The 14,744-nt window shown below is 46.0% G+C and overlaps 1 protein-coding gene across 1 annotated transcript in view; it reads right to left on the bottom strand.

The window, feature by feature from the left end:
- The window catches only part of SEMA3D (semaphorin 3D), a 174,830-nt gene that overhangs the window by 75,691 nt on the left and 84,395 nt on the right, over positions 1–14,744 (bottom strand). Inside the window, exon 7 of the mRNA XM_082223091.1 lies at positions 6,599–6,727. Within this exon, the coding sequence (XP_082079217.1) occupies positions 6,599–6,727 (129 nt within the window). The remainder of the gene's footprint in view (positions 1–6,598; positions 6,728–14,744) is intronic.

Genomic DNA, 14,744 nt, shown 5'->3' with positions numbered 1-14,744 from the left:
GACTTTTGGTGTGCATTTAAACTCACTGCCAATGTGTCTGTGTGAATGGGGCCCTCACACATTCTTGGCTTCTTTTCCATGGCATCAAGCTCCCTCCTTTTAAAAGCTTTTGAGCAAGAGTCCTAAGACCACGCTTAAATACAGTTTTTTAAATGAATCAGTGTTGGCAATGGACATCACTTTTAAAGAAAGTGCTAATGTAAGCTCCACTACATCTCTGTACAAATCAGGAGGAGGAGGCAAAGCCAAGGCAGAGACTGACTCATGCAGAGGCACAACAGGCAGCCAGCCACCTGTAACATCAATTCTGCTGCAATCTGCAATAGGAGAAACACATTACTCAGTATCACTCCCAGCAGAAAGTGGTCTGGAGGAGTAAGATTAGAGCAGGGAGCCTGCAATGTTATACACACTTACATGGGAGTAAGTAAGTTTCATGGAACTCAGTAGGACTTGAGTCTAAGTATACAGGCTTGCATAGGTAAAAGGTAAAGGTACCCCTGCCTGTACGGGCCAGTCGTATCCGACTCTAGGGTTGTGCGCCCATCTTACTTAAGGGGCCAGCGCTGTCCGGAGACACTTCCGGGTCACGTGGCCAGCATGTTACGAAGCTGCTCTGGTGAGCCAAGACCAGCGCAGCACACGGAAACGCCGTTTACCTTCCCGCTATAAAGCGGTACCTATTTATCTACTTGCACTTAGGGGTGCTTTCGAACTGCTAGGTGGGCAGGAGCTGGGACCAAACGACGGGAGCTCACCCCGCCGCGGGGATTCGAACCGCTGACCATGCGATCGGCAAGCCCTAGGCGCTGAGGTTTTACCCACAGCACCACCTGCGTCCTGTGCATAGACCAATAAGGCAGGTTGCTCTGAGAGTGGAGACTCTGAGCTCTCAGAATTTCTTGGTGTTTTCATTATCCTGCACAGGGACACTTTATAGGTCGCAAGCATCAATTACTGTGAAGAAGCTTGCATAGTCTTCCATTTTAGTTCCACCGCAGCCCCATAGCAGAGTTTTGGAACACAAAAATTATGTCTTGTACCAGACATGACTCTTAATCTCAGGGTTGTGAGTTTGAGCACACTTCGCTCCCACACAGCCATCTGTCTGATGACTATGACATCTTTTCAAGTCCCAGGAGGATATGAGGCAGAGCTCAGGCAAGGGAGGTAGGCCTGGCTGTTCTCTCTCCCTCCCCCCAACCCAGAAATGCAATAATACAATAATATAAATACAGCAGGTGAAGCATCCACCATTGCATTTTTATTGCTTTGTCTTCCTGGAATTCCAACTTTTCTTTGTTTGTATGCGCTTTTATACAACTGTTTTACTGGGTTTGTGCGGCATTTTTGTTTTACTGATGAAGTTTATTGCTTTTATGTTGTTCAGAGATTTTAAAATAGTAAGCCGCTTATAAACACCTTTAAATAAATAAAATAACAGGGCCTCAGCATCTTTTAAAAGCCTGGGAAAGGACTGGTCCTTCTGAGACCTGCCACTATAAGCAAGAAGTTCTTGCCCTAAGAAATTCCCCTCTGCTGATTCAGATCATTGCTCAGCAAGGTCCGCTCTGGGAGAAGTCTCTGACCTATTGCCTGTTACTTAGGATCCTTTTAATTGGAAATGCTGGTTAACTGAACTTAGGAGTTTTTGTTCTCTACCACTAAGCTGTGGACTTTTCCTTGCAGTGAAGTGAACTATTCAGCAGAGAGAACAAAATATAGTTGAAAAAGGGGGAAATCTGTCTCATTCCTATATAAGCAATTTAATACTAATTGCACAATTACTTAAGCGTGCACCATTTTTCATGGAAGGCCAAAACAAGAATGGGTGGTTTAATCTGTAGTGTGTGTGTATATTTATGTGTCTGTGTTTTCTTTAATTGTAATACTATCATCAGCCAATTTCTTGACACCAGAACACCCAGAAAATACAAACTTTACGTCAATTTTAATAGTGGTCTTTTTGTTGGAGTGAAACATGATTACATTGAGAAAGCAATTTTGGGAATCTCTTGAACTTTAGCAGAATAACACAAATTCTAAAAGCATTCGACTTAAGACATTATGTCAGATTTCAGACACACTAACAGACACAGAACAGAAGAGAACAGAACAGGCCAGTGTGCTTAGAGACTGAGACCTGGGTTCAAATTTAAAATCCTTTAAAAAAGAAAAAGTAATTCGACTCAGCTGTGAAGTTCAATGGGTAAGATCCTTGGATGAGATCCTATTCCTTTGTCTAACCTACCTCACTGGGTTGTTATGAGGGATAAAATACGATTCCCACTGCCACCACATACACGTGAAACTCGGAAAATTAGAATATCATGGGAAAATTCATTTATTTCAGTAATTCAACTTAAGTAGACCATCCTCAATCATCTCTTTGAAGAAAGGAAGCCTGAACTACAATATACTAATGAAACACTCATTTTTTTCTGTGAAAAGTCTTCATGGCACCATACGAATGTTTTGGCATTCAGGCCAGGAGTGGTGCCCTCTGCCCGATGTTGGACTCCAACTCCAATCAGCCCCATCCAGTAGGGACAATGGTCAGGCATAAAGGAGCTCTAACAATGTCCAGCAGGTTCTCTAAGCTGATGTGTTCCTTTCAAATGCAATTGGAGCCAATTAATATGGTTCCCTTTGCAGTGTGTTTCCCCAAAGGCTGGCTCCTACATCTGTGCAATACATGGATGTCTGCCTCAGCTCAATGGGGTGACCCAGAGGGATGTGGCCCATAAGAATCCCACAACCAGGAAGTCCAACAAGATCGAGAATTCTATCAGAGCCAAGGCCAGGCTTCTCATGCAGCTTTCCTGTGCCAAAACCACAAGCAACAAGCTGCAAAGGAACACTGGATGAAAGCACCTGCTCTGGCCCTAAATGTCCGTGTTCAAAAATACTAAATGGTGAAGCCAGGGAACATCTCCGCATTCCCAACGGCCAACGAGAAATACGTATCGCACGATGTAACAGTTCCCCTGCTAGTGCTTCCCCTCCGAAGGGACTTCTGAAGTGACGTCCCCCTCTCCATGGTCTTGGTGTGACCCAAGAGGCAGTGAAGGGGAGCAGCTTTGCAATCGCATCTGTGTCACAACTATATCTGCTTTAGACTGTGCGCCTGCCGCATTAAAGGTAAAAAGGTAAAGGACCAGGTAAAGGTAAAGGTTAAGTCCAGTCAAAGGTGACTATGGGGTTACAGCACTCAACTCGCTGGCATTTGTCCACAGACAAATGCTTTCCGGGTCATGTGGCCAGCATGGCTAAACCGTTTCTGGTGCAACGGGACATTGTGACAAAAACCAGAGTGCACAGAAACACCATTTACCTTCCTGCCTCAGTGGTATCTACTTATCTACTTGCACTGGCATGCTTTCGAAGTGCTAGATTGGCAAGAGCTAGGACAGAGCGATGGGAGCTCATTCCGTTACAGGGATTCGAACCGCTGACCTTTTGATCAGCAAGCCCAAGAGGGTCACTCCAGCACCACCGTGAAAGAGAGGGAGGCTGGGGAGGGGACATTGTTTCAGCTGCTCCATCTAGTTGTTGCTATGATGCTTCCCTGTGTCCTCAAAGGTTGTCCTTAACCTCTTCCCTGATTCTTTCTTCATTCCAGGGCAGACATGCAGATAGTCTCGCCTTCAGTTCTCTTTTCTGCTACCTTTCTCCAAAAGCTCCAAAGCTGCTTCCAATTCCCATTTCTCTTCACTTGCTTTCATAGAGCCATTTCTCAGGCAAGTACCGTATTTTTCGCCCCATAGGACGCATTGGCCCATAGGACGCATCAAGTTTTTTGGGGGGGAAATAAAGGGGGAAATTTTTATTTCCCCCCCAGGCGCTTGTGGGGCCGGCAGCGGGGAGAAGCGCTCTTCTCCCCACCGCCCGCCCTCAGATCAGGTCCAGGGACAGCGGTGAGACGCGCTGTGCCTCCCAGCTGTCCCCGGAGCTTGCGGTGCTGGCGGCGGGGTCTCCCCGCCGTCAGCCTCCAAACCACATCGGGAGACAGCGGGATGGCGGCGTTCTGCCTCCCTCTGTCCCCCGACCTTGTGGGGCTGGCGCTGGGGCTCTCCTGAAGCCTGGAGAGTGAGAGGGGTCGGTGCGCACCGACCCCTCTCGCTCTCCAGGCTTCAGCGAAAGCCTGCATTCGCCCCATAAGACGCACCCACATTTCCCCTTCATTTTTGGAGGGGGAAAAGTGCGTCCTCTAGGGCGAAAAATACGGTATTACTGTGACCTTTCAGGGAGGCCATTCCTACCATCCCCTTCTGACTACTTAGGCCAGCAGCACAGCCACCATGGGTCTGCTACGGCAGGGGGCTTCTGCACTCAGAGCCACTTCCATTGATTTCTATCAGATTTGTGCAAGAAAAGAGCTCAGTGACAAAAAGATGGGACACCTCCAGGGGTGGCTTCATATCTTGCCATTAAGGAGGGTATAGGATACAGGATCAGTGCACAGAAATACAATGAAGGTTGCCAGGGAGTGAGAATTCAAAAAGCAGAGCATTGTCTTGCTGAAGGCTGCAAGGCATACAATGGCACTTCTGTGCATTGCTGGGAAGTCACCATGTTCTTTTGGTCAGGAGATCTTTGCTTTGCAAGTCATCCATCACAACCGCACAGTAACCCTGAATTATGGGAAGCCAGGTCCTCCATGGAAGAGACAATTAATGGCCAAAAGAAACACATTTAAATATCCGGTTGACGGACTGTGTATAAAATGTGTCTTTAAATCTGTGTCTGTGGTTTGGGGTATTGCTCGAGAGTGTGTGTATATGTGTGTGTGTGCATGTGGTGATTTTTAAAAGCGTTCACTAGTGTTTAAAAATTATCTTATTAGGAAAGGAAAAGCAGTACTTCCATTTAGGAAGCTCTCTTAATGTTCCCCTTAGTGGTATTTAAACTGCTTTTTGCAGGCATGAAATGTACCTTTATGGTCCAAAAGAGAGATGCTCCTATCTAAGGAGATTGGATTTCAACCTCAGTGTTTCAGAGAGATACAGATAACTGGTTTTGATCTAAAATTAACTGTTTAAAAGACATACATGAAGGCTGCATTCCTAAATTGGGTGGGTGGTGCCAGTAAAAAGTGAAGCCAGATCAACCACTTTACCCAAAGCCCTGCTGGGAAGGGAGAAGGGAGCAATATTCTTGCTCTCCTCCATTGCATACAGTAATGAAAAAAATGCTACTGCTGCTACTACTTCACAGATCTTGCGAAGAACCTCATTGTCATTTTTGCAGAAGCCTTATACACGCAAGGCAAATAAATATCACTCTTGCTGAAGACTTCAGGATTAACATTTTTTTAAAAAAAAAATGCAAATTGAAATTGCAAGACCCCACCCCAAACAACAACACAAGCTTCCATTTCGCTCATTGTGAGGCATGATAATTGAGGCCGGTAGTGTTTGCTCTTGCACAGTTTCTGTTTTCGTTTGCTTGTTTTCATCTCAATTAGATGTGCGTGTATAAAACATCTGCATGCATACCCAGAATGGAAAATTGAGGAGGAATGGTTGGGTGTAAGAACAGAGAAGTACAGCCGCACTGCTGGTGTGGAGCTCGCATCTGGAAGCCTGTGTGATTGTACCTGCAGCCAGGTTTATTTGGAAAACTCCAGATTAGGACACACATGTCTAACTTTGATGCACATTCTGTTTTCCTCGGGTGCCTGCCTGCCTAGGCAAAACTGGAACACAGGAAATGGCCTTATTTGGGGGCAGATCATCGCTCCATATTGCTCAGCAATTGTGTAACCAGTGACTAACAACAGTTCTCCAGGGTTGCAGGAAGGGAATATTCCCAGCCCTAACTGGAGATGCCAGGGCTACTCTGCCAATGAGCATTAAATCTGCCTTAGATCAAGGATCCCTAATGAAGTGCGGGCTCTGCATTCCAAGCTGCTCTCCTAGGCCCGGGTTTCATGGCTTCTTGATATTTCTGCAGAGCTAGAGCTGTGGGTTAAACCACAGAGCCTAGGACTTGCCGATCGGAAAGTCGGCGGTTCGAATCCCCACAATGACGGGGTGAGCTCCCGTTGCTCGGTCCCTGCTCCTGCCAACCTAGCAGTTTAAAAGTACATCAAAGTGCAAGTAGATAAATAGGTACCACTTCGGCGGGAAGGTAAACGGTGTTTCTGTGTGCTGCTCTGGTTTGCCGGAAGCGGCTTAGTCATGCTGGCCACATGACCCAGAAGCTGTACGCTGGCTCCCTCGGCCAATAAAGCGAGATGAGTGTCGCAACCCCAGAGTCATCTGCGACTGGACCTAATGGTCAGGGGTCCCTTTACCTTTACCTTTAGAGATGTAAATTTCAATGGTAATTTGTTGGCTGCAGTGGCACAAACAGTTACGCATATAAACATATCTTTTCCATACATGGAACTGCCCTGTACAGAAGTTCCAGGTGTTCATCAGAGCACCTGCAGAGGGTTGGGTTGAGGCCTTGAACCCAACAGAAGGAAATACGTCAGGATGTCTGCGTCTGCAGTTGTACTATAGATGACAACTAGGCTGTGCAGTAAAACAGGTTTCTGGGCTCAAAAACAGAGACTGTGCGTTCCCTAGTGACACATGCTTAGTTCTCTTACCACTGAGCCAGTAATGTTCTGAAATATCAGTCCGGATGTAATGGTGGTCTTGTGACGAACCCAGAGAACGTGTTAAAGCAGTGTCTTTGCCAAGGAAATCAGAGGCCGTTCCAGAATACAGATATTCATCTACAAATGGAAAACAAACAGAAACACATTATTTAGGATTAAGGTATGCAGACAGTGGTTGCTCTTATTTTGTAGACAATCTCAAAAGAGGCATGTAGGCCTGTGATCTCAGAACCACTGCAAATGTTGTTGTTTTTTCTCCTCCCCGGAGCCAAAAACTTTACTTTCATTTTTAAGAAACCAACCTGCCCAAATTGCTCAGTTACTCCAGCATTCCAGTGGGCAGCCAAATGCTCACAGTTGGGAGAGTAGAGGGAATGGCCTCCCACTGTAGGTCCCTTTGAATCTGAAATTCAGAGGAGCAAGTGGGAGCTGCAACAAAATGTAGCAGTGTGCCATTCCGTCAGCCATGCCCCTTCTCCATTCCAGTCTGCTTTGCGCCCCACAGCTCCCCAAAACCCAGCCACATTCTGCACTCTGTGGCAGCTAGGCACACTCGGATCACACTATTGGGATGTTTCGGGAGTTTCTCCCACTTAATAGACTTTTTTAAAAAAAGATTTACATGCTTCTGCGAATCTCAGGGCTCCACTTAACCTGTGGGTGCTTTGTTCACGTGTGTGGTGCTGTTTTGTTCCAGCCTTTCTAAACCTGTGGGTCCCCAGATGTTGTTGAGCTACAACTGACATCACCCATAGCTAGCAAGGCCAGAGCTCAGGGAAGATGGGAGTTGTAGTCCAACAACATCTGGGGGAAATCAAGGGCAAATCAGACATTGAGGGAACGATGCCATTTCCGTATCCAGAGGTTCTGTTCAGACAGCATTCCGAATCCATCTACAAATTCACTTGCATCAGCTGATACTGAAAACCGGAGCAGCACTTTAAAGCTGAAGACTTGTAAGCTGTTTAATTATTGCATGAAATGACAGGAAGACCGACAGCCCTCCATCTAAGAGCTGTGAGCTTGTTACACTATCCAAAACATGATTTGCATGCAATAATCCTACCAAGCAAATCCCCTGTCTCTGCTTATTTTTCTATAACCATTTGACCCCATTGTTTTCAAATTATTCCAACACCGTTTGTCATCTGTGGACACCTGAGCTTACCAACATCCGTACGCACCGTCTATAATGGCTGAACAAACAACTTCAAAACACTTTAAAAAAGAAATCTTGTGTGAAAATGTCCAAATCCTTGATTTAGGGCCAAACCAGATGTGACTGTAAACATGTGGCTGACATACAAAGCACTAGCTGTGCATTTTATCTCCCCGCCCCCATGCAACATTTAGCAAAACTTATCCGGTCCTGTACTCTTCTCTGCAACTGGCAGCTAATGATATGGAGAGGGGAGGAAGAATGCAGAATGTCAGAGCCCAAGGCAAACTCTTCCAGATAGTATAGAAAGAAGAGGGGGGAAGATCCCCAGAGGCTGTTTTCAGCATCAGTCATGGTTTTAGTATTACATCTAATGGTGTCTATAGAAATTTGATAAAACAAAGTATGCTTTATGTGTATACAGTCTGCTTATTATTATTATTATAAACAAACAGAAGAGTGTGTGTTTTTAATTTCCCCATTTTCAGATGACACAAGTCCTTTGTGCAGTGATCACAACACATTCTGAAAGGTAGGAGTCGTAATGAAGAATGAATGGTGTAATTAATGTCTGCTAACTGACAGACATGCTCAGTGACTGATAAAAGGGTTAAAAGAAACAGCGCATCTTGCTTTAACCTCTGGTGACAAGGACCTTTCAGCACTTGGCTTGTTCTTTGATCTCCTGCATGCCTGTTAGCTCCTATGAAGAGCATGGAGATCGTGGATTGTTAGAAGACAGGGAACACGGAACAGTGAAATAACAGTGGCACACGTAAGAAGCGATGTGCTTGCGTGCATCAGTTAAGTTGTTTGGGTGCACTTTGTCAAGCGGGTTTCCAAAAAAAGGATAATGTTCATTTAAGTCATTTCCAGATTTATTTCCATTTTGCATCATTACAGTGTCCCCTTTCAAACGTTGGCTCACACATCAGCTTTTCTCCGTGTGATTCTTCCAAAGGATTCCCAGGTGCCATTGCTGCCAAACTTCCCCTAAAGGGCATCTGAAGTGAATGCAGGAGTTCGGTCTCAGATAAAACAGCTCAGAGCACTCCAAGGAAAGCCCAAAGAGATTCATTAAAAGAGAAAAGTTTCTTTCTTTCTTTCTTTCTTTCTTTCTTTCTTTCTTTCTTTCTTTCTTTCTTTCTTTCTCTCTCTCTCTCTCTCTGTGTGTGTGTGTGTATGTGTGTGTAGGGAGCAGGAAGCAGGAAGAAGACCCTCTCTAGCTTCAGATTTCACAGAGAAACATATACAATCAACAACAGTTGGAAGCCATTTCTACAGTCCAGCTGTCACATCCACCACGTTCATCGGGGAAAAACTGAAGGTACCATTAATAGCTGTATAGAAGATGGAATTTGAGGAGGTGCAGTTTGTCATAGACTTGTAGAGCTGGGACTCCAATCCCGTGCAATGCTGGAATCTCAGCTAAAGCATCCCTGACAGATGGCCTTCCAACCTCTGCTTATAAACCTCCAAGGAAGAAGAGTCCACAAGCTCCCAAGGGAGTCTGTTCCACTGTCAAACAACTCTTACTGTCAGAAAGTTCTTCCTGATGTTTGCTGGAATCTCCTTTCTTGTAACTTGAAGCCATTGGTCTGAGTCCTACCCTCCATAGCAACAAGCTTGCTCCCTCTTCCACGTGACAGCCCTTGAGATATTTGAAGATGCCTATCATATCTCCTCTCAGTCTCCTCCAGGGCTGTCTTCAGCAGATGCAGTGCTGGGGTGCAAATATCCACCCAGCGCCCCCAAATTACCACAGTTAGTGGGGGTGGGGTGGGCAAGCTGTGCACTGCCAGCCATATAGTTGGCAGAGCGCAGCTTCCATCCTAAGCCTCTGCAGGGATCGCTCTCCTCCCATTGGAGGCTTGGGAAGTAAGCTGCATGCCCGCCAGTCATATGGTTGGTGGGGCACAGCTGGTGGGCATGCAGGGAAAGGGGAGGCCACCGGCAAAAATGCGCAGCTCCCCCACTCGCTGAGGCACCCCTGAAGGGCTGACACCCTGGCGCAATGCACCACTAAGTCCTATGGGAAAGACGGCTCTGGTCTCCTCTCATCCAGGCTAAACACTCCCAATCATTCCCAATCATAAGGCTTGGTTTCCAGACCCTTGGTCATCTTGGTTGCCCTCCTTTGCACATGTTCCAGCTTGTCAACATTCTTGTGGTGCCCAGAACAGGTGTGGTCTGACCAAGGCAGAATATTACTTCCCTTGATTGGGACACTACATTTCTGTTGATACAGCCACTGTTCCTTGGGATTCCATCTTCTTTCATGAAGTCTCTAAGAAGGGGACACATTGCTGACTGTCTCCCTGTGTTCTCCATCCTTCAAATCTTCAGAAAGGGGAGGGATCCACCCCCTTCCCCTTTGCATCTGGCCCCTGCAAGCTGTGCCCATGCGTGTGCCTCAGAAGAACGGGCATGATGAATGAAGACAGCAAACACAGGAACCAGCTCATTCACCCTGGGCCCTGCCTCCAAACAATGTATTTGCCAAGGAGCCTGTCTTGTTCTTGCCACTCCTGCGGTAAGCTTTCCCACATAGAAAGAGCTGGAGATTAAAGGATGCCTTTGCTCTTTGGCACTGCCACATTGGAGTCTGCTTTAAGTTGCTCCAAGTCTAAGTGGTGGCAGAAAGCTGCTGTACCAATTCCATCTAATGTACGAGAGTCTGCCTTTCCAAATGTTTGTGGCGATGTGGAGAAAGCAGAGCAAACCACACCATGAGCCACTGCACAATAATAAAACAGTTGCCATGCAGGGAGCTTTTGATTTCAGCTGGCCTGGCCTAGGATATGATGATTCTGTACCCAAATCCTGGCACAAAATGAGCACTGTTTTCCACCCTTTGCTGGTGGTACAGAAGCAGTGGATTTTCAATGACTCCTGAGCTTGAACTGAAAGCTGTCAGTTTCCCTGGCCAACCCCAAAGTGCTCAGACCACCTGCCAATCAAGGGAGAAGGAGCAGATGTTACACCACAATTCTCATCTGACCTGAAGGGGGCTAAAGCCTTACCATGGCTGTGCTCAGAAGGTGGACAGAAGATCATACAGGATTTCTGGATCTCAATTATCCAGTAACAAAAAAAGACCACAGTACCAGGAATTCCAATGAGGAAGAATGCTGTTGCTCTCAAGTTCTGCCTGCGGTCTTCCCATAGGCATCTGGTAGGGTCCTATGCGAACCGGATGCTAGGGATGATGCGCCGTTGACCTGATTCAACAGGGCTCTTATGTTCTCATGCCTATTTTTAATTGACTGATCAATGGACAAGTTGCATATCTCTGAGCCTTGATGCTCCCCTGCTCTAAAATGAAACTTTATGTTTAAGAGTGCTGGCGCAACTTGTTCATTAAGACTGTTTATCATTATTGTAATTATTATTATCTCTTGGCTGCCTTTGGGAAAATGGTTTCTCTCTCAACTGCAGTGATTCTCACCTGTAAAATATCTGCATTAATGGTTGCCTTTGACCAGGTTGTTGTGCATTCCTCCTGCCTATTTTTCACATTTTGTTTGAATCCCTTCCCTGCTGTAACTCAGATGTAGATTTGTACTGATATAGGAAGGGGATCCCAGGGTATGGCTCATGGGGTGCCTGACATAGTTGGTTCAGTTCCCTAAACTGCCAGTTTCCATCTGGCTCCACCTCCCTTCTCTTAAATCTTGCCTTGGTTGGTAAGGTAAAGGTAAAGGTACCCCTGCCCGTATGGGCCAGTCGTGTCCGACTCTAGGGTTGCGTGCTCATCTCGCTCTAGAGGCCGTGAGCCGGCGCTGTCTGAAGACACTTCCGGGTCACGTGGCCAGCGTAACGAAGCTGCTGCTAGTGAGCCAGCACCAGTGCAGCACACGGAAACGCCTTTTACCTTCCCGCTATAAAGCGGTACCTATTTATCTACTTGCACTTAGGGGTGCTTTCGAACTGCTAGGTGGGTAGGAGCTGGGACCGAACGACGGGAGCTCACCCCGCCGTGGGGATTCGAACCGCCGACCATACGATCAGCAAGTCCTAGGCACTGAGGTTTTACCCACAGCGCCACCCGCATCCCTTTTAAGGTGTCCTTAGAAACCCACCTCCCTGGAGTCTCTGGCTGCAGGGTTTGCAATTTGAGCCCTGGACACTTGGACACATCCTAAAAGTGGACTCTGTTCGTAGAACAGATTCATTGTTAGATATATTATGCTTCCACCAACTTAGCTATTGATGCATCCTCTCCTTATGACATTTCAAAGGTGCAGCAATGTTTCTTAGAACATTGCTTAATTCTGTCATAAATCATTGCCTTTGTATCAAAGAAAAGGGAGACTAGGGGAATTTTCCAAGCTGTCTTTAAAGAATGCTTTAGGGTCATTTAAAAGAGGTAAAACACTCCAAGACAGACAAGTCCTATTGTTGCTGTTTTTTAATAATGGAAGTCTGGGACCTCAGCAGGGTCAGGCAATAGGAATCATCAATCTCGTTATCCAAGAATAAAGGGTGAACATTAGTCATATTCTTTTTATAAATACACTGTGACCAATCCTTCAAAGAAACTTCTCTTTTGGCACAAGTAAGAATGCCAGGGTGGATCTCTCTTATCTTCTGTAAGGCATACAACTTGATGGACAAGTAATGAAAATGTGGAGGTGCTCAGAAACAATAACTGTGACAAAGATAGCCAAAGTACATGCAGAAACAGAGGAATTAGTCTTACAATGCATGACAGCGAGTATCTGACTCTACTCAAAGCTACGATTCAAAGGCCGGAAGAAGACTGGGCGGTATTGTACATTCATGTCAGGTCTTACAGTGCAAGTTTAATAACATCTACTCAGAAGTAGGTCCTATTCATTTCAGTGACTTCATTACTTCCAGGTAAGTGGGGCTAGGTGAGCAGCTATTTTTGGAAACAGGGTTGTGTTGAAATTTCTCAGAAAAACGATTTTCTGACCAAATCCTTCATTTCACAATATGAGCTAACAAGGCTTTCTTTCTACATTGAGGGAGCCAAAATACCTCAGAGGAAGAAAATATCAGGCCCCCCCCCAATCTATTTGACAAATTCCCACCCACCCTAATTGTGCCACCTACAAATAGAGTAGAGAATTTGGGGGAGTTGTTTTCACTCAGCTCTAGTAAGAAACAGGTCTTTCTGCAAGTGAATGTGTGTCCCTTAGGGCTTGTCCACACTTTACTTTTGCTCGCTTCCAGGCACAGGTCCATGCTTTGAAGTTCCGAGTAATTTTTATTTTCTTTCTTTCTTTTTTGGAGCTTTTCTCATGAAAACCCTCTCTTTAAAGCTGGAGTGCGACAAATGGCAACTCTGGTTTTCCTTGGATTGCTGGTTGCTCCAGTTCAGCTTTGAAGAGCGGGTTTTCATGGAGACTGCTCTGGAGGGGGAAATGAGCACTCAGAAATGGAGTTTTACAGCATGGAGAAGCCCAGAGAGAAATGCATACACAAATACGACATAAATGAAGGAGCTTGGAAAACCTGGCTGTGTTGATTATGATAGGCATGTACTTAAACTACATTCAGATACACGGGACAGGGGGTGGCACTATGGTCTACACCACTGAGCCTCTTGGGCTTGCCAGTTGGAAGGTCAGCGGTTCGAATCCCCAAGATGGGGTGAGCTCATATTGCTCTGTCTCAGCTTCTGCCAACCTAGCAGTTCGAAAGCACACTAGTCTGCAAACAATAACATCCTCAAGGTCCCAGGCCTCAGAGAGGTTAGGCTGGCCTCAACTAGAGCCAGGGCCTTCTCGGCTGCGGCTCCAACCTGGTGGAATGCTCTGTCACAAGAGACTAGGGCCCTGCGGGACCTGACATCTTTCCGCAGGGCCTGCAAGACAGAGTTGTTCCGCCAGGCCTTTGGTCAGGGCGCAGCCTGACTCCCTCCTCTGGCAACCTGCACAGAATTTTGCTTAATTGGTTGCCATATTTGATTTAATTAATTTTTATAATGAAATATTTTTAGATTTTGTGATCATTTGACTGATTATTTGATTGTTGTTAGCCGCCCTGAGCCCGGCTTCGGCTGGGGAGGGCGGGATATAAATAAAATTTATTATTATTATTATTATTATTATTAGTGCAAGTAGATAAATAGGTACCACTATGGCAGGAAGGTAAACAGCATTTCCATGCACTCTGGCTTCTGTAACAGTGTCCTGTTGCACCAGAAGCGTTTTAGTCATACTGGCCACATGACCCAGAAAAACTGTGTGAAGACAAAAACCAGCTCCCTCAGCCTGAAGCAAGATAAGCACCACACCCCATTGACTGGACTTAACCGTCCAGGGGTCCTTTACCTGTTACCTTTTACCTTTACCTTTTTTTTTTTACTTCAAATAAATTGGATAAGTATTCCATATGAAGCTGCATAGTATTGCTCTAGCTCAGAGATGACTGGAAGCAGCTCATAATAACCATAGAAGAGTGTGGGACATCCAGGCTAATACAGTGGTGCCTCACAAGACGAAAAGAATCCGTTCTGTGATTCTCTTCGTCTAGCGTTTTTTTCGTCTTGCGAAGCAAGCCCATTGACGGATTAGCGGATTAGCGCTATTAGCGGCTTTTAGTGGCTTATCGGCTTATCAGATCAGCTGATAAGCGGCTTAGCAGCTTAGAAAAAGGGGGGGAAGAAAAAAAAACCGCAGGAACTCGCAAGACATTTTCGTCTTGCGAAGCAAGCCCATAGGAGATTCGTTTTGCAAAGCACCTCCAAAACGGAAAACTCTTTCGTCTAGCGAGTTTTTAGTCTTGAGAGGCATTCGTCTTGCAGGGCACCACTGTATAACCAACATGCTTAACTCTAATTAATGTGTAAGGGGTTAAGACCATAGAGTAAGCTGTCCTGCCAGGCTAGGTCACCCTCCTTACCCTGGGAGGAAGGGCTACCAAGCTCTTGGTTCTCCCAGTCCACCATGTGAACCCTACTAGCAAGGAGGTCTAAACTGGAGTGCATGGCTTAAGTAAGCCATT

This window comes from Podarcis vaucheri (assembly GCF_965113315.1).
Source record: "Podarcis vaucheri genome assembly, chromosome: 5".
Taxonomy (NCBI): domain Eukaryota; kingdom Metazoa; phylum Chordata; class Lepidosauria; order Squamata; family Lacertidae; genus Podarcis; species Podarcis vaucheri.
The sequence above is the reverse complement of the archived record's forward strand: the minus strand, read 5'-3'. Positions and strand labels throughout refer to the sequence as shown.